The sequence below is a fragment of the Dermacentor andersoni genome, chromosome 1 (assembly GCF_023375885.2).
Source record: "Dermacentor andersoni chromosome 1, qqDerAnde1_hic_scaffold, whole genome shotgun sequence".
Taxonomy (NCBI): Eukaryota; Metazoa; Arthropoda; class Arachnida; order Ixodida; family Ixodidae; genus Dermacentor; species Dermacentor andersoni.
The window spans coordinates 88,288,966-88,307,803 of record NC_092814.1 but is presented as its reverse complement, the minus strand read 5'-3'; the positions used below and the strand labels follow the sequence as shown (position 1 = coordinate 88,307,803).

At 47.8% G+C, this 18,838-nt stretch overlaps 1 protein-coding gene across 1 annotated transcript in view; it reads left to right on the top strand.

Moving 5' to 3' along the window:
• Positions 1–315: 315 nt before the first annotated feature.
• jub (LIM domain-containing protein jub) overlaps positions 316–18,838 on the top strand; it is a 72,644-nt gene continuing 54,121 nt past the window's right edge. Inside the window, exon 1 of the mRNA XM_050191348.2 lies at positions 316–1,707. Coding sequence (XP_050047305.1) covers positions 564–1,707 — 1,144 coding nt within the window. The 5' untranslated portion in view covers positions 316–563. The remainder of the gene's footprint in view (positions 1,708–18,838) is intronic.

The window sequence follows — 18,838 nt, the reverse complement described above, 5'->3', positions numbered from 1 at the left end:
CTTTAAGCTTATCATAATTGTGTTCGTATTTAAGTCTTATTTAAATAACGTGGCAGAAGAAATTCGTTTCTTTCATTTCTTCGTAAATTTATGTTTAGTGTTTTGCCCTGGCGGCGGATGGATACAGTTTACGGTAAATCCTTCAGTCATAGGCTCACCGCTTCAGTTTTGACAAAAGTTTACAGTAGCTTGTGACACTAGTTTATATGATTGTACTTTGTGTTTACGTTGCTTGAGTAAGGAACGCAATGACGATACATTGCGGACTAGCTTCGAACTCGCAGGTATCGCGTCTCTGGACAAAAAAGCTTTTGTTGTGACGTCATACCCGGCGGTGTTCCGCTGGTTGCGCTCGTATGCGACCGTCAGAGAGACGCAACGAAGAAGAATGGTGAAAGTTCGTGCCCTGCCTTTTGGCAGGTGTGCATGTGGAAGCATGTAATCTTGCAGTGCATTGTTTTGGTTATTGCATCTGTGGGACGGCGGTGTTTACTAAGATCACAACTTCCATATTTTTCGTGGTGGCGTACGAGTAAAGTGGCCAACGGACGAACGAGGCAACAATGTACGACGACGAGCTGGCGAGCGACGCGACTCGGATATTGCAAGATCTGAGTCTCTTCGAAGTGCCGTCCAGGGACCATTTGACGGCTGCGACGCCGAAGCGTACGGACACTTCGGCTGGCGAGGATTTTGAGAAAAAGCGAGAAATATATGCTAATCTGAACAGTAAGTCTTACCCGGACTTTGCACTGGCGGCAGATCACGACTATGGGCGCATTCTCTCTCGGGCGGCCACCTCTGCGGGCAGCTATGCTTCGGCGGATGTGCTTGGTAGCCCTCGACGGTACCTTCCATCCAGCAGGCGTGCTTTGGGCGCAATCGAGAGCCTAGCCGACGGCAAAGAGTTGCCAGTATACGCCAGGATTGACCGTGCTAGCGTAATTGCCGCCTCTAAGTTCGCGACGCCCAAAGCACCTTGCACCGAAGCAGCAAGTGGAGTGCCGCCGCCCGACTATGCGCGATGGGCTGCTTGCAAAACACGATTGCCGGATAGCGCTCATTCGAGTCCGCGTAGCAGCGTCAGTTCGTCGAGCCGTGACTCTCAGCACTCGAACAGTTCCGCCGGCGCTGCGCCCATCTACGAGAACGTGGCTGCCTTGCAGAGCCCACGATCGTCGCTCAGTTCTCAGGACTCGAAGCCACCGAGCCCTCGGGCTAGCCACTGCGAACCGCCGCCGTACCCGCACGCGAAGCCCCCTCCCGAGTATCCCATCTACGCCAACCTGGATGGTTCGTCGTTGCAGCGCAACGGATTGGTCAAGCCGTGTGCTCAGAAACCGTCCTCGTACGCCTCGAGCGTGCGATACTCGACGACCGGCAGCAGCAACAGCTTGTCTTGCTCGTACCCGATCGGCAGGCAGCAGCAGGCCCTCCAGATGCGGAGCCAGCCGTGCGACAGCATTGCAGGACTTGCAGCGCGCAGCCCCCAGGCCGCCTGTCCGCAAGTGCCGCCTCAGGCACTCCCGCCGCCGCCCCCTTACCCGGGCTACAAGCCCAACACGCTCAACACCAAGACGCTGCTGCCGTACAACGTGACCCCGCCGCGGCCCAAGGGTCCCACGGAGGCCGAGAAGAAGATCGAGGCCCTCATGCGCCAGATCGAAGACGAGCTCGAGCAGAACCCGCCGGAGGGAGAGTTTTTCGGTGAGTGACCCCGGGCCGTTTTATTCGGAGCATGGACGGCGCGTGCTCACTGACCTCAGGGCCTCGGTTGTCACTGGGCATGCTGCAGCATTTACTCGTTTCTCCGAGAACGAACGTGAAACGTGTCTGCTAGCCGACGACGTAATGTGTTCTTGCAGCAGACAATGCGCTCCTTAACAGCACCTTGTCTACTGTTTTAATGTTCTTTACCTCTACCACTCCTATCACCCATGCAAATTATTGGGGTAATTTTCCCCAAACTAGAAAAACATTTCTCCCTTCGAATGCTACTCGCCACAATTTGTAGTAAAAGAACACAAATACAAAGTTCCTCTTGGGGATGGGCAGATATGTCTTTCTTTTCTTTTTTTTTTTTTTTTTTTGAAATGCATTTGGCTTACCTCAGCACTCTTTTCAGAAGGCTTCCTCGCATTCCTTTCCACATAAATCCATGTTAGATGACTGGAGTTAGTGCAGAGAATTTCGTAGCCTTTTACGTTTTTACATATTCTGTCACTGACAGGTGTTCAAGAGACGCAGCTTGAAATGCCTATCGTGCATTGTAGGGCACTCACACTGCACTTGCTGCAAATATGCTGTTTGTAGGAATGTTCTGGCACAGCTGTTGTGGCTTGGCATTGTTTTATTGCCTACACATTGCTGTCTCTCGGAAAGATTTGGATGCTGCATGCAAATGGTGTATAATATTGAGAAGTAAGCAGGGCTTACTAGCACTGGTTATGTTCCAACTTTCCCTTTCTTGATTCATGAGCATATACATCTTAGGAATTGCATAATTCAGTGCATGTGTTTCTTTATTTTCATTACATATGCTTCATTGTTGCGACTAGACTTGATTGTTTAGGTTTACATTTTAGTTTATTGGACCTCAGATTCTCCATCTCAGGCTTTAAGTTTAGTGCAATTCGGACACACATTCTGCTCACAAGAAGTTCTACACTACTGTTTTTCTTATGAAACTGCAGTAAAAATAAGCAGCTTTCTCATGTGGTCAAAACGCAATGCCATCTGTTTTTGTGATTCTCATAACAAAGATTAGGTGCCTCTTCAGTGTAGATTAACCTAATGTAATTTATTTTGTAAGAGAGCGAGTCTGCTCGGTGGCCTGCTAGGCAAAGAAGATAGTCAAGAACCCTTGCACATGAGTGCCTGCAAGCTTGCCACTCAATGCAGGGAGCAGCTAATTATATTTTCTTTTAGACTGTAATATATCCAGAAAATAAATGCTTCATGCTCATGGGAGCCAGGAAAAAAAAGCTCACTTGTCTTGCATTATTGGTGTTTGACCTGACTGATCAAGGGAACTATTTATAGGTTTTTGAATTCGTATGGGTTATTCTTCACCATAACTTCTGATTTGATCAGTGACAGCACTCCCTGCTTTGTCAGCAGTAGTTTTCACTTGTCTCTCTTGTCAGAAGTGCCTAAGTGGCGCCTTAAACTTTTGGAAAAATACTTGTTCTTACTACTGTATAGATCATCTTGCTGTGAATATGCCTTATGCACACAGCCCTGCCTTTAAGTTATAGGTATGCAAATCATAAGCTGAAAAGGTGTAAGCTACATTTTTACAATATCTCCCGTTTCTACTCACATTCAAACGAGAAATATATCAGGTGGAAAGAGATGGCTTTGTTGTCTCCTCTTATGGAGCTGAAGTCAGTGTGGTAATGAAACTGCTCCCGCCATCTAGGTGATACAGTACGATCTTTTCAGTTTTCTATCGTTGCTGAGAAGTGGGCCAACACTCAAATTGCAGATGTCATTAGTTACCTTGAACCTCGTTCATCATGAGTGATTGTATTCATATGCCATGAGCACATTTTTCTTCGAGGAATCATCCTGTCTAGTAGACTTATGGACATTTTCTGTGGAAATGGAGTTTTGAACTTAGCACTGCACGTCTGCGCATTCAAAAGCACTGTCATTTTCAGCTATCACAGTTGCAAAATTGAGCTGAAAGTAACATAAGATTGTCTGTGGTGTGCTTATAGCTGCTGAAGGTTTTGTGTAATTTTTATTATTTATTTGCCATTTGTTTTTCAGCATTTATACAGAGTTATGATTTATTCTTGTGTGTTGCCAAATAGTCAAGTCTTTATTACAGACGGAATGGCAAGTGGCCATTCATGTAACACAGGCTACGAGCTAATTTCTTAAGCGAAATCTTTATTTTTTACGCTAGCCTGCACTCTTGGCCTTTCTCTCATCTTGTAAGTGAGAGTTTTCCTCCACCTTGTGGAATTCCACAGAACTGATTTGCCATATTCATTCTCCTTGCGCTCAAGGAGCTTAGTCTGCAATCAAGCTTAGTTAACTGCTAGATGAAATCGTAGGATCAAAATGTTTGCCAGAGTAGGATAGAGTCAGCTGATGCAAGATTAGGATAATTAGAAATTGCTTGAAATGGTCTTCGTCCTGTAGTGGACTTGAATTTGTCCAATTATGTCAATGTGTAAAATGACTGCTCGCTTAGGGGTTCTGTGTGGAAAGGGCTGAAAAACTCTTTCCTTACCGTGACCATAGAAAACCAATCTGTTTGATTGATTGGTTTTTGACACTCTGCAAAAGTGACCTTGTAAATTTTTTACAAGCAGCGCTATGCACTCTGTGAATTTAAGACTGCACATATTTTTGATCAGATTTGTTAATATTTGGCACATTTAGATGTTGCAAAAACTATAACATCGATAAGAGCTATCATCAAAATTGACCTCTACACGGTACTTTTCAGAAGAATAGGAAATTATAAATTCTTTATGGACACACATTGTGGCGTCTGAAATTTCTCCTGAAAATTCTGAAAGAAGTTTTGACTAGCTAGTTCTCTGCTTCCATTCATAGCACCATCGTTTGAGCTACAATTCAAAATATCCCAGTATATGCTGTGACTAATATTTCTTGAAATAATACTCTCAAGTCTAAAGTCATAGAAAATTGCCATGCTTTGACTGGTACTGTAGCTGTCACTGTAGTTAGAATTTGGTGTCATTGATTTATTACAAAGCAATTAGTCTCTAAAATGAAGATGATGTTCTGGTGGAGCACATACAGAAAACAAAAATGGTGGACATAGCGGGCATAAATTGCAGTTCCATTCAATTTACTTTGCACAGTGAGCTAGGCCATACCACTTCAGTGCTAGTTCCATGGTGGTGCAGAACTGGCTCAGCACCTCCTGCATGAGGGCTGTATTGCATACCCCACTAGTGCATTGTTCAAAATAAATAGCAAAGTTGATCATCTCCTGAACTAGTTGAGTGAGTACAGAATAATTAATCTTGTATTATGTGTTATGATGTACGACAGGTGCTGGGACCTTGTGCATACAGAGCTAATAGTAATGTCTCTTTGTCTCATACCATCCCTACGTACTTGGGCAGCCACTTACTGCCTAACTTCCATTGTAACTGCAACTATTTAATGCAGTTCAGTGTGATCTCTCTTCTAAGTGTGAAGTGGTTAAAACTGAAAGGTAATAATGTCCTAATCGTAAGCATCTAAACACTGATTCGATTCAAAACAGTCCAGGAAGGGCAATGTTGTTTGTGACAGAAGCACTTGGTAGAATACTAACACCAGCGACTTTACTCAGGAGAAAGCTCATGTACTGTGTCCAGCGATGATATAGACTTGCCACATCGCGTGTGCTTGAACCCCTTTGAGTGCTCGTTGACGCCGCGCGCTCACACGTGCCTCGGGAAATCAGTGGATGGCCGATAACGGCCCGGCCTTGTGGCGAAATTCCGTGGCAGCAAGTTTGCAATGCTTTTCACATTACATATTTGCGGCGTGTCGCCTGTTCGGATATCGTGTTGCACTTGATATGTGCTGTTTTATTGGTTGCATTGGGAAGCGCTAACGCCACACGGGTCGGGTTTAGTTTAGCAGCTTTCCAAATGTTCAAAACGCCTGTGGAACACAGAACTAACTTCTTTATTTCATGATGCAACATATAAATCTTCAATCAGTGACACGTGTGCACGCTGCCGCCTTTCTGCTTGCTTGTAGTGTCTAGGAAGCAATGTCTGCTAAAGGCGGCTTCTTGCAGAGGCATATCACGCTGTAGCATGGACGGATGGATACAAAGTGCCATGGCCGTGACCCCCTCATCAGGCAATCTTACAGCTAGAAACTGGATAAGTCCTAACGCTACACTTCTATTTCATAGGTGGCGCTGCACATAATACTACATTTCAACCTTTCGAGCATGCTCTCGTGGTTGGACAACCAGCATGACTGCAGGCTAGGTGGTGTTGATCACTGTCACATTGTTATGATATTCTTGGTGCGAAACTATGCATGCTTTAGAGTGACTTTCGTGTTTGGTTGGTCTGTCCTTACCGGGCGTGCCAAGTCAACACCTGTCAAATGTACCACACTGCACTGACGCTGTGGTTTAAACACCTCAGGGTCATCAAGTCAGCCAAACTTTGTGCTGAGAGATTTTGAAAAGAATAGTTTGCCTCTGTAGCATGGCTTCTTCAGACACAAGCTTCATTGTTGGAAATTTGTCCTATACTATACGGTGAACCAACTGGGTTACTCTTAAAGCAAACTTGGTATTTGTGGAGAGTTCGACCTTGATCCGGAAACTTTTCCTTGGCGGCGAAGTTAGCTTTTGGGTATACAAGTTTGTTCCCATTGGGATTCTGCTGCATTCACGTGGAAAGCTAATTTAAATCAAGCTTTCTTGAAACTTGCTCCATGTTGTGTATCTATTTAACATGATTTGTTGAAGCTCAGTGCAAAAAATTCATGGGCTCAGACGAGTGGGATATATATTGTGGCTTCGGCCGTTAGTGATTAGGAAACAGAACCTCGGTTTATGCGCATCGCACACCTGGGGTGTGTGCTGTGTGTCGTATGCACGGGCATCTCGTCTTTAATGCTGAAATGTAGTGTGTTGCAGGCTCAGAAGCGCGTTGTACACATAAGACCATCAACTTGATTTTTATGTGGCTGTCTGTGGATTCGTTTTAGCGGTGATGAACTTGCGAAGCCTAGTGCCACAACTTCCGAACTGTTCCGTTGTTGCTCCAACTTCAGTATACACGCATCCCGTTTGAGCGTGCTGCGGCGTGAGCGTCCGAAGTGAGTTTCGCGCATTTAAAGATTCGTGCTTTTGCCTATCTGGTTCACGAAATGACAGGAACCACTCTCGAAATGTCACATTCTTGTTTACCTAAGGATGTGGTTATGCAAGTTATTCAAAGAAATTATGCATGTAGTTCTAGAAGTTCGCTTTCAGTTCGTTCAACATGTTTTTGCGTCCGGTGTGTGGGCTTTGCAAACCGGATCTGCATGCATCGCCGCTGCTACGCTTAAAATGCTTGTAATTCGTGCTTTCTTTCCTCTCGTAAAGTTTCTGCCCGCTCTCGTGAGGGAAGGTTGCACCCTACGTCGTTCGTTATGGGAGCTGTGGCACTCGCCATGTTTGAGATTCACGATCTCGGTGGCTCCGGTGCACACAACTTGGCAGTGACGGTCGCAGCTAATGAGCAGAAGCTGTGTGCTTCGATGTCGCTACTCTTTTGCTGTGTTCCACATGTCATGCCTCTCACAGCTTATGCCCGTGACCTGTGCGGGGCAATAAAGCACCAGAGAGATGTTCGGAGGCCTCGACCACTGCGATTACGACACCGATGTGGTGGGCAACGTGAGGCTCTTGCCGCGTTTAGATGCCACTGACAACAAGGGTTACATCGAGCGAACCGCGAGTTTCGTGACACGAGAATGACCAAGGCGATGGAGGCGCGCAGTTATTAACTAGAGACTAGGTGGCAATAACTATAGTACATTAAGCAGCTGCCTCGTCGTTGTCGGTGTGCTGGTCTGCGTAATGTGTTGTTGAGGCTTGCACGAGTACAGGGCATATTACACGCAACAATTTCCTCACAACTATGACCGCGGCAGTCTGGTTTATCGCTTTCCTGCAGTGTCTGTCATGCATAAACAGCAGAAGCAAACGCTTTGCCCTGTTGATGTATTCGACTTGTCATCAGTGGTGTCACTCGGAAAAATTCTGCCCGTGCAGTGGAACCTTGCTGAATTTAAATGTAAAAAAATGTGTTTCGATATAGTTGTTACTAGGCACGTTACTGTATATATACAGTTTTATGAAGCGAAAAGTTTCTCATTCAAGAACTGTACAGGTGCATAGGCAGCAGTAACCATTCTGCTCCACTTGGCGCAGTGATCTCTTCAGTCCTTTCACATTCTTTTTCGACCCTGTCAACACCTTTTTCAACCCCTGTCAACATTGTTTCCATAAGTTCTTTTCCTGTGGAACACGGCTCTTATCATTTACTAACAATCTCTTTGCAATTTCTGATCTAGGTACCGACATTGACTGCGTATTTCTTGATTTTGCCAAAGCCTTTGACTCTGTGACCCATGATTTACTTCTGCTTAAGCTGACTGAACTTTGACATAAATGTACTTGAGTGGATAAAAAATTTTCTTTCTAACAGGACGCAGTTTGTAAACACTAATAACTGTAATTCTCGGTTTTCTAACGTACCAGCAGGTGTTCCTCAAGGGTCAGTCCTGGGTCCACTTCTCTTTCTAATCTATATTAACGATCTTCCAAACTGCGTTCTTTCCTCTTCCATAAAGCTTTTCGTGGATGACTGTGTTCTTCACCGTAAAATTACTAATCCTTCAGATTCCCAAGAGCTGCAGGACGACCTTAACCGCGTAATTGAATGGTGTTCTAATTGGTGCATGCAACTAAATTCAAATAAATGCAAGGCCATGCGTATATCTCGTAACACTGCCACGCACACATACTTTATTAATGGTGCACCTGTGACGTTAGTTACCTCTTACAAGTATCTCGGCCTTCAAATATCCAATAACCTTTCTTGGCACTCGCATATTGACTATGTTACTAAAAACGCTAATCGCATGCTTGGTTACTTGCGCCGTAATTTTAGCTCTGCCCCTTCTTCCCTAAAGCTAACTCTTTATAAAACTTTAGTTCGCTCCAAATTGGAGTATGCTTCAGCCATTTGGGATCCGACTCAGTCTTTATTAGTTTCTACTCTTGAAAGTATTCAAAACCGTGGTGCACGCTTTGTCTTATCTAATTATTCTCGCTATGCAAGTATCTCTTCAATGAAACCAACTCTTAACTTACCTGATCTTTCGTCACGCCGCAAATCTTCCCGTCTCTCCCTTTTTCACAAAGCTTTTCACTTGAACCCCCTTTTAAAAGAAACCCTTCTTGCCCCTCCGTATTATATTTCGGCCCGCACTGATCACAGCCTTAAAATCGGGGTGCCCTTGTGCCGTACAAACCGGTACAGTGACTCATTCATCCCCAGGACAAGCACGGACTGGAATCACCTTCCCTCATCAATCGCACTCATCACCAACCCTACTAACTTCAAGACCGCCGTTCAGAATGCCTTTTGTTAATATATTTTATTAATACTTTTTGTTTGTATTTTTACTGCATTACTTCTTGTTTTGACTCCACTCCTTTCTGTAACGCCTTCGGGCCTTGAAAGTACGTGAAATAAATAAATAAATAAATACAGTACATCCATAGCTAGGTGCCAACTATTACCATTTTGAAATGCCCGGATTTTAGAGCTTCTTTACGATTGTCGTATGGGCGCTAATGGTTTTACTATTTTTTTTATTTGCGTGCAGTTTAGGATAGAATCTTTTTTTTTTTTATGCAAATTTTTTTCCGCGCCGGAGTTTGCGAACCAACAGCAACGCCACCCCACTCGGCTAAACCTGTGCATAACGGCAACCATATTTCCGGGCGCTGTTGTATGAATATTTCATGCATAAACTTTCATAAATAAACTTCAGCTGCTCAGCACAACTTTGTGCTGAGCAGGTGAACCCCAACATGAAATCTCGGGGCTATAGCATGTTTCGCTAATCGCTACACAGGGATGTCGCATATCGCGTTCTCAGTTCGCGGCACGCAGGACGTGGGGTGCTCTTTCTTCTCTCTCCTCCTCTCTCTCTCCTTCTCTCTCTCTCTCTCTCTCTCTCTTTGCATTTAACACTGCCGTTGCTAGAGTATTCTTTGCATTGATCTGCGAAACTAGTTTAAGAAGTTTTGACTACCTACGCCAGTTATTTGAAGCAAAGTTTACCTAATCCAGCGTGAGCGTGACTGCTCCTATAGCACAGTGCCAGCAGCGTGGTGCGGATGCTGTCGAATGGTATTTTCCAATTTTCGTTCATTATTATTATCATTATTATTTGGTGTTCGCCTGGATCACGTTGAATGCCACGCTAGGAGGCCGCTAGAAGTTCCTTGGTAAGTCGTTATTTGTCACTGACTGGCGACCTTAATCTATAGATGGGGAAAGCTATTTGGCGCGTTCTCGACCGCTAACGGTGAACTTGTGCGTGTGTAACGTCCGTGACAATCGGCGTCGGCACTCAGTCAGGTGAGCTGCTGTCAGTTGTGGCACGGCGTGTTTGTTGCATTGAAATTACCCAACTCGCTCGTTCTTTACCCCGGGCCTCGGTTCACGCGTTAGGTCCAGCGTATCCCGTTCGCGATGACGGCGAAACCTTGTAATAGCTGACCTTTGGATGAAACACACCGCGCGCACTGCAGCCGCATGCGCTCAAATCGCGTGCACGCTTCTGAGGCAACCACCGAGCTGGGCGCACGCGATCGTTTTCTTTTTTTCGTGTTCCCTTGCTTGCCCTTGCTGAGAGCGCGCGTAAGACAGCTCGGCTGGACAGCTGAATGACGCTGGCAGCAAGGTCGCGGCGCAGCCGTGTCTCCCTTCCGTTATTCAGTTGCCATTGTGGCGCAAGGGGCGTGCGCCAGCCGCGAAGCCATGGCCGTCCCCGCGGGCGCTTGCTCCTTTTGGCGTCGCTGCGATTGTTTTTCGACGCGGTCTCTTGTCGCTGCCTTGCAGCTTTAGCTATGCCTGCCATAGTGGCGCCCACCCGGCCCCTTCTCATTCGCCCGCTGTTACTCGTGCGCTCTCGGGGCGACAACAGAAACAACAGCAGCTTTCCTCGAAGAGATATCGCTGAAAGCGTGCGTGTGAAGCTGCTCGGGCTTTCGTTTCCTTGTGAGCGCCGACCTGTTCTGGGCGTTAATTTTTAACGAGTAGGTGCGGGCCTTGCGTTTGTTTATTACAGATCTCTCTCCGCAGGCTAGAGCAATGACGTGAGAGGGAAGGCAAGATTAAAATAACAATAATAATAATAAAAGAACGATTGCAGACTCCAGTGACCTTTCTTTTACCTTAACTCAGTTACTGTGAACAGTAGTTATAAGTTCGCCAGACTCCACAATATGGACACTCGCACATGATCTCGAGACCCCCCGCCCCACCCCATCATTCCTGGAATTGAAAGGTAAGGAGGCCAGTGCCAGCTGAAGCGCTCCTGGGAACTCCTCTACAACTGCAGTCTGCAGAAGCATGTATCAACAAACGCGTATTGCACACAGGGCGTTCATTGGAAAGAGGAAAAAAGACAAACCCAGTTAGCTAGCCCTGCGGGGCTTAGTTCGCTTTTAATTACGGCGGGTTGTCGTTTGTAGTTGTACTTATACCTTCTCCTCCTCCTGTGGAGAACAATGAGAACGCCGTCGAAGCGGTAGAAGAGCGGCGGGCGCATGCGCACCAGTGTAAGGTGTAGGCCTTCCCCTCCCTCGCGTTTTCATGAAAGCTGCATGCGTCATAGTTTACTAGACAAGCTCGAAGGCAAAAAGCCTGTCGTGTTTGTCAGTGACCGATGCAATTGTATTATCTGCTTGCGCAAAGCGGACGTGCTGTAGTGGTTAGAATGCTGAGCATTAAAGCGCGAGGTGGTTGGTTCGAACCCGTATATGGTCGCTTCGTCTCGGGCATTCGAGCACGGGCGTTCGTCTCGCCTAGGTTCAGTAACGACACAAAAAAAAAAGGCAAAACAGTTAAGCAGGTCTACACGATTACGAAGACGGCGGTCACATAGAAGCGGGTGGCTCATAATTGCCTATCGCAGTCATCGAGTTTAGTCGCTGTAGTCTGCAGTTTCCCTTTTTTCTTGTCAAAGTTACGTCGCCGTTAGACGAAAATGTGACGAACAAACCTACAAGATCGACCTATTTTCGAGCTCATTACTGCTGTTCTCAGATAAAAAAAAAAGAGGTGGGGGAGGGTGGGGGGGGCGGCTACACAAAGCTGTGCACAAATGTCCCACTATCGCGGTAACTGAACACGTACATTCAAGACAGTTTGGTTTTGTTGAAGCGTTCTACTTTTTTTGTTTAATCATTTGCGAAGAGACGCCGTTTTGACGGAAGTAGTTTGACTGTGCTCCCTCTCTGTATTAAGTTTCCTTGAGTTCCGGGGAAGCTACAGACAGCATCAGCCAATGAGGAACGCTAAGTGGAGTATTCATCCGCTACCAGCCTGGTTATCTCCTACGCGGCTTCTCGCATTACCTGTTGGCACATCCGTGCAAGACGATATTTGTATTGTTGCCGCAACTATAGGGCTGTCGGAAAAGCATTAATGATCGCGAACCCAGTAATCACGTTACGCTGATTTACTCGTCTCGTTTATAAGATGAGATAATCTCTTGAATGTTCCGCTAGTTCTGACGCCGTGCTTCTAAAAAAGACGGCGCTTCCCGGCCAGGCTTAGTAGCTTTCAACATGAGTTCGTATTGAATCGCTCCGACGTTGTTTTTTTTTTTAGTTTTTTTTTTCGAGGCGTCATAACGCAAACCTTGTTGCACCATCCAATTGTTCTTAGTGCAATGCCCAGTGTGAAGACAGCTGTAAATACATAGTGAACCGATCAACAAAGGCTACATGTTCTGTGAAGGCATCACTTTTGGGGTCGCCCACAATTTGTGGAGTAACTGGTGCGGGGTTAAATCGCGGTGAAAATCACAATGCTTTGTGGTTTTCACCGCCCTTTAAGCCCGCATTAGTTAAGCAACCACAACGCTTTGTGCTTTCAGAGGTGAGAAAAAAAAAAAAAGACTACACATAGTTAAAGTTGTGCACCGATTTCGTGCTGGTTTGCAGGGGGTTATACAATGAGCCATTTACTTTATGGGTGTTACTGCGCTTTAGTTTACGATGTGAGGAAGCAGGGAGCCCATATTTCTAAAAATAGATTTCTATGCACAGCAGAAAAACGTGAAAAGGTTTTCCGTCACCGCTGTTTCTGCGAAAAGATATGTTATGTGTGCAGAGTTGCGATGTACATGTTTTGGTACAGGTGCTGAGCGCTGTGATGCGGCGAAACGCAGCTGATGTAACATCACTAACGCCGCTGTTGTGAGCTACTGAGATTGGAGTACACGGGAGCTCATCATTTATATTGCTTGCTTTCTTGTCAAGTTTGTTGCATGTTTGTTCCTCACTAGTTCAGCACCTTATATTTGAGTGTCCCGCTTTCAGTGCGCAGCGCATGTCGCTAGTGAGAGACTATCATCTCCTTGGCCTGCGGTGACGACACTCGACTATTGTTTGTACCCCAGTGGTTGTGCGTCTAAACGTGATCAGGCTCATCGCACTCTACTTGTTTTCTAAAGTTAGCTAACTTAGGTTCACGTTTGTAGCGTCGAAACTATTATATTCAACATTCTGTAGTAGCGTGACTTTCAGTGACTGGCCTTACTGTGTGTGATCTGTACTGTGTGTTCTACTTTATTCTTTAGATTTGTCCTGTTGCTCTTGCTTTCCTCTTTCCTCCCCGCCTTCCTATCTTCCATTTCGCTGTTGCTGTCGCCTCCCTACTGAAGAGTAGGCAGGCGTTGTGCCCCTTCCGGTGGCAGTTGCCAGTCTGCTCCTCGCTTTCCATTTCCTGTTAAATGTATATATGTGTTCAAAACTAATAATAATAATAATAAGGTTGCTGGTGCTACATTGCGGAGTGTCTGTCTATGAGCAGAACTACACGCTGATCTCGCAAGGCCGTCACTCTTCTCTGCCGATTACGGCCACCGCCGTCGTACTAACTACGGCCCGATCCAACATGCGAGGTTGTAAAAACTAATGGTCCGTAGCTCCCTACGTTCTGTGTAACAGACATGCGTTAGTGGTGTAGCACTGGTCGTTGGGTCTACATGTCTTGTGCTTCGGCCAAATTCTGCCAATGTTATGGCGGGTGCAAGTTTGCATTGCTGCTTGGGGATGCGGCGCATACTGGCGATCGTTTTGGAGTTCGCTGTTCTCAGGCATCAGTGCAGTGCGCCTCTTCTCAACGAAGCGTCGTTGAGCAAGTTGCGACCTTCGAAAGCGCACATTGGTGACATTTCGATTGCATTCCTTAGAGGCACGCACCGTCTCTGGTACATGCTGACGAGCGACGGCGCCTGTCACATATGCCGACCTCAATATTTACGGCTGAAAATGCTGATCTGTTTGGAGACTGTGGAACACGATATGCGCACACTTCGCATGGCGGTGAACGTGTTTTATATAGGACAGTTGTCATATGTATCAGAGTTGGTTCATTGCCTCCGACATCGGGTGGCGTCTGCTGCCCCGTCTCGGAGGCCATGGATGGTTGCACGACTTTGGCGCCCTCCTCACTAGGGAAACCTTGGCAGCACACGGGTGGCTGCCCATAATTAATAACTTGGGGGGGAGGGGGGTTGCACGAGACTGGTTTCCATAACGAAGGGGGTGTAACGGCGAAAGCTGAAGGCATATATCGGCAAGAATAAGCGGGTGCTCAGTCGTACTCATTAACCAATATTTTCGCAGGCTATGTACTCGATCACAATCATGTATGCTCCTGAAGGGAAGCCACGTTTCCTCTGATAAATGCGTTCACACAAGTAATTCACTGTGCGTTTGTGTCACAATGTGTTGACACCATATATTACGATGTATATAGAATGTGGTCATTGACTGACATTCCCTTTGACAAGTTTATTATTCATCAGACGAGGGCCCTGGCTGCACACACAAAGAAATTCTGCCTTTCCACTCTCGCGCACAGCGTTCTATTTATTGTTTGCAGCGCCGTGCTCTGTTCCTCCGCGAATCACGCAAAGTGGCGCATCTACTCGCCGCACGTGCGTCAGGCTGCATAAAATGCCTCCGTACTATTCCGTCAAAATTAATTTTGAAAAATGTCGTGGTGCATGTAGTTAGAGCACATGGCTTGTAACCGAAAAGTTACGATTTCTCGAACCCCTTCCTGATTCAAGTTTTTCTTATTCTTTTCCGGCAGCATATTCTGATAGCGACCAACAGACGGCATTACGCGTGGTCTGTATGCTGGCTGTATCCATTAAAATTTAATGCAACGTACACAGCTTTTGTGTGAATTTAGTCAGTTCACTTCTCCCGCCATAACTTCAGTAATGAGCAGTTAGTAGAAACAACGCGACTGGCTGTTGGCGCCCATCGCAGTGTAAGGAACACGCTGTCCTCCGCCCGTAAGGATAATTTCTACGTGCAGGTTCCACCGGCCCATGTGTAGCAGTTTCCTTTTCCCTTGCGTTGGAGCGGGCGTTTCTCTGGTAGCGCTGGAGCAGGTCTAGCGAGTTTCACTCGTCGTACCAGAGCGGTTCCCTCTTCCACGCCGCCGCTCTCTTTGTTTCTCCGCGAAACGACGACGGATTGCAGCGAGAACTCTGACGGAGCCCGGCTGAGCGCAGTCGTGACTTCCGCATTGTAGGACGCCAGCCTGCTCTGCTATCAGCAGTGGTGGAGGATACGTCGAATAGAATTGGCGCGGTTTCGCTTCCCGGGGCGCCTCATTTGGTCCCCGCGCAACGCCGCAACATGCGGCGTATTGCGTGTTGACTTTAGTGCAGCGCTCGTATCTTCGACATTGACACGCGGCCGCTGCGACGAGGAATCGTGCTCGGGACCTCGCGAATGAGCAGCGAAGCTCCGCTGACCGCGACGCGTCAGCGAGGCCTGTTTACGTGCGTGTAGCCGCGCAGCTCTGTCGGTGTCTTTCATGGAGCTAGCGGGGCTGGAGGACTTTTATCCTCGTTAGTATGTGTAAAGGCTTGTCGGGAGACTATCGATGGCTTTGTCGTCAACCACTGAATTTCTTGCGGATAGAAAGAGCCGCCCGTGCGTGTATAAAAAAAAAAAAAAATGGTGAAAGAAGAAAGCGTAGTCTGTAAACATGGGGGGACCAGGTGGCTCGCGGACGCTTGCGAAGACACATGGGTCATCCGTGCGCACAGAAAAAGCGTTCTGTTACTGAACTCTTCCCTCGAGCCAGATGCGGACCAAGCACGCACGTGGCACGGGTGCGCACACACTGCGCCTCATCGGCAATGGTAGCTCCTGTGAGCTGGTGTCGGGTTCGCCCTGCGTCAGCCAACCGAGACATAACAAAACGGCGTCGGTTCCGCAGGCGCAGCGCACTTTGCTCAAAGGACCTCTCGGGTGGTTAGCCGTCGCGCAGTCAGCTGCAGCTTCTCGATGTCGTCGTTTTCCTTTACACCTCGCTTTCGCAAAACAGTGCGTTACGTCCAGGCCTTGCGCCTGCTTCCGCTCTGGTCTGAATGCGGCAGCGCTTCTTGCAGAAGCGTTTCTGCGTTTCGGGTTATGCGTGGCGTCGTTTGTGCCATCGCTGCGACGTGCTCGGCTGCAGACAGGCACGTAGCTAGCGCAGCGCTTTGATAACAGAGGCCTTCCCATGACCTTCCTGAGTAGCGCATGGGTTGCTCTACTCTTACAAAGTTCTTAGAAAGGCCTATCTTTTCGGTGGCACCTGCAGCCTTGTACTGATCGCCGTCACTTCCTTTCGTCTTTCTTTTCTTTTTCTATTCCCTTCCTATGTTGAAATCCCTAACCATTCATTAATTAGACCGTAGTCTTCGAGAACGTGCAAGCATGTATACATTGGTGCGCATCCAAAACTCGTGTCCCAGACTCGACGCGTCCCGCATTTTTGTTTTGCCTTGCGCTGTTTTATCATAGGCTACCAGTTGTACTTGCAAGACTTCCCGCGTGCGTAATTCATCGCCGCAACAAAGCGAGAAGCAGCAGGCAGATGAATGGATGACCTGGCACTTCCCCTGCCACGCTGCCATCCGCGTTATCCTCATTCGCTTCCCCGCGGGCATCCACAGAGCGCCGGTTTTTCATTACGCTCAGAGGGCGGCATTCAGACCATTGCCGCCGAGTGTGACCAGCCTTGCGTCCACGTAATACCGGACGGGACTCGATGGTCGCGCAGCACTGACGTCCGGTTATGCGGGGACAACGGCGCAGCCTCGCCGGGGCGAAATAGCGCGCCGCGTCCGAGCTGTCGCGGACGCGCCGCCGCGGATTTGGGTCACGGACTCTCGCCGGGGGCTTCTGCCGCCGACTCCTCTCTCGCCGGGAGCGCGCGACCCGTCGCCGAAGAAAGGGAAAAGCACGCGACTCCCCCCCCCCCCCCCCCCCCCCCCCGCACACACACATACAGGAGGAATTCCTCTGCGCTGCCGCGTGGAATTTCTTGAGTGGCGTTGCGGTTACTTAGTTTGCCAGGTAGCTTATTTCCCCCTCTTCGCCGCGCGTCTTAGCCGGGAGTTCGTTTTCTCTTGTGTCGCGTTCCTTGTCGTCGACGGCCTGCACGCTTGCGCAACCGTCTTCCGAAGCGAAAACGAGGAAATGAAAAGGCCTCGGTGGCGGGCGCTTCCTTCGCCACGGCGTCTGCTGCACGGCGCCGTGTTTTTGTGTCGCCGTTGTCTTTTCCGGCAAGCTTATTGAGGTCCGGAGAGACAAAACGGCGCGCGCCTTCGCGCTGCCAGCCTAAGAACCACTGCAAAATGTTCCCGGAACTCGTCGCCCGTGTTTACCCTGCAGACTGCGGGCTCGCTATCGAGACTTGCGTGAAGCGTTATCTCCGCGCCGCCACTGAGCAGCATCGCGCTGCTGTCGCACTAATCTGGAGCGTCTTTTGTTATCGCCCCTCGGTAGGCGACGCATCGAGTCGCCCCCATGGGGAGCGCGTCGTGGCACGTTTCGCATTCCGCGGATACTTTTCTCCATAGCTGGTCTGCAGGGGTTGTGATGTTTGACTTTATTTCGAAGTGGTGCTGCCCTGTTGTTAGCCGCGTCGTAATATTTTGTTGTTTTTCCGCAAACAAATGCAAAATGAAGTGTGTGTCTAGTCTCATGGATGCATTGTTTGACAAAGTCAGCTCTGGTAATGCTTGAAAGCTGGCTTGCAACGGTCGATAGATTGTACAAAAAAAAAAAAAATTCCGTCATCAGAGCAACGGAGAATGTATGTCAGGGCAGAGCAACATTACTCTGCTGGAATGGCCGGAGAAGTTTGGGACGGAGGCAAGCGCGTTCTGTGTTGCAAGAATAGTGCATTCACCGGTCGTGAGATACGGTTGTGCTAGCTGTGTAGGATACGCAAGACGTCCTCCTGGCTGTGCTCGTTGCATTTTAATGAGCTGTAGTGTGAAAACACTCGGTTCGAGCTCGGTAAGCTCGCTACCATGATTAGACTAAAATGTTGCTTTGGAATGCAAATCCCCGCACATATTCGCCTTATGACTTCATCGTCACGAGTGCATGCGCTGTGAAATACACATGACGACAAGAAGCACACGGTAGAAGCGCTAAAGCTAAGGAATTGAGACATAATAGCAGCAGCACAACATCGCTGAGTTGCCGCTAATAGAAGGGCGAGTTCCTTGAGAGATTGCGGTTCGCACAGACTTTACTGTTTGTCTTGAATAACCAGGAACAATTATAGTAAAATGCTGCGCGAAAGAGGATTGATTAGATCTCTAGGCTTAATAAAGAGTAACAATGTTCATTTTAATGGCTTCATATTAATGTCAGAGCAGCGTCTGGGCTATGAGGGACGTTGCATACTGGAGAGTTCTGTAGTAATTTTCGACTGTGCTCTTAACGTACATGGCTTTCTTTATGTTGCGTACCTATCGGAATACGGCCCCCACTGCAAGGAATCGAGTCTTGTGTTCAGCAGCAGAGCCTCGTAGCCGCCATTCTCGTTCGTTCGGCATCCGCGCTCTATGCACGAAGGACCACAGCGACTGCGCAGAACGGACAACGTTGCGGGGATTGAGAGAGAGAGAGCGAGAGAGAGGTCAACTTTATTGTTAAAACAGCTCATAGTCCAAGGAGGCGCTCACATATGCGAGAGAAGTCGAAGAGGCGATCGGTCCGCAATCT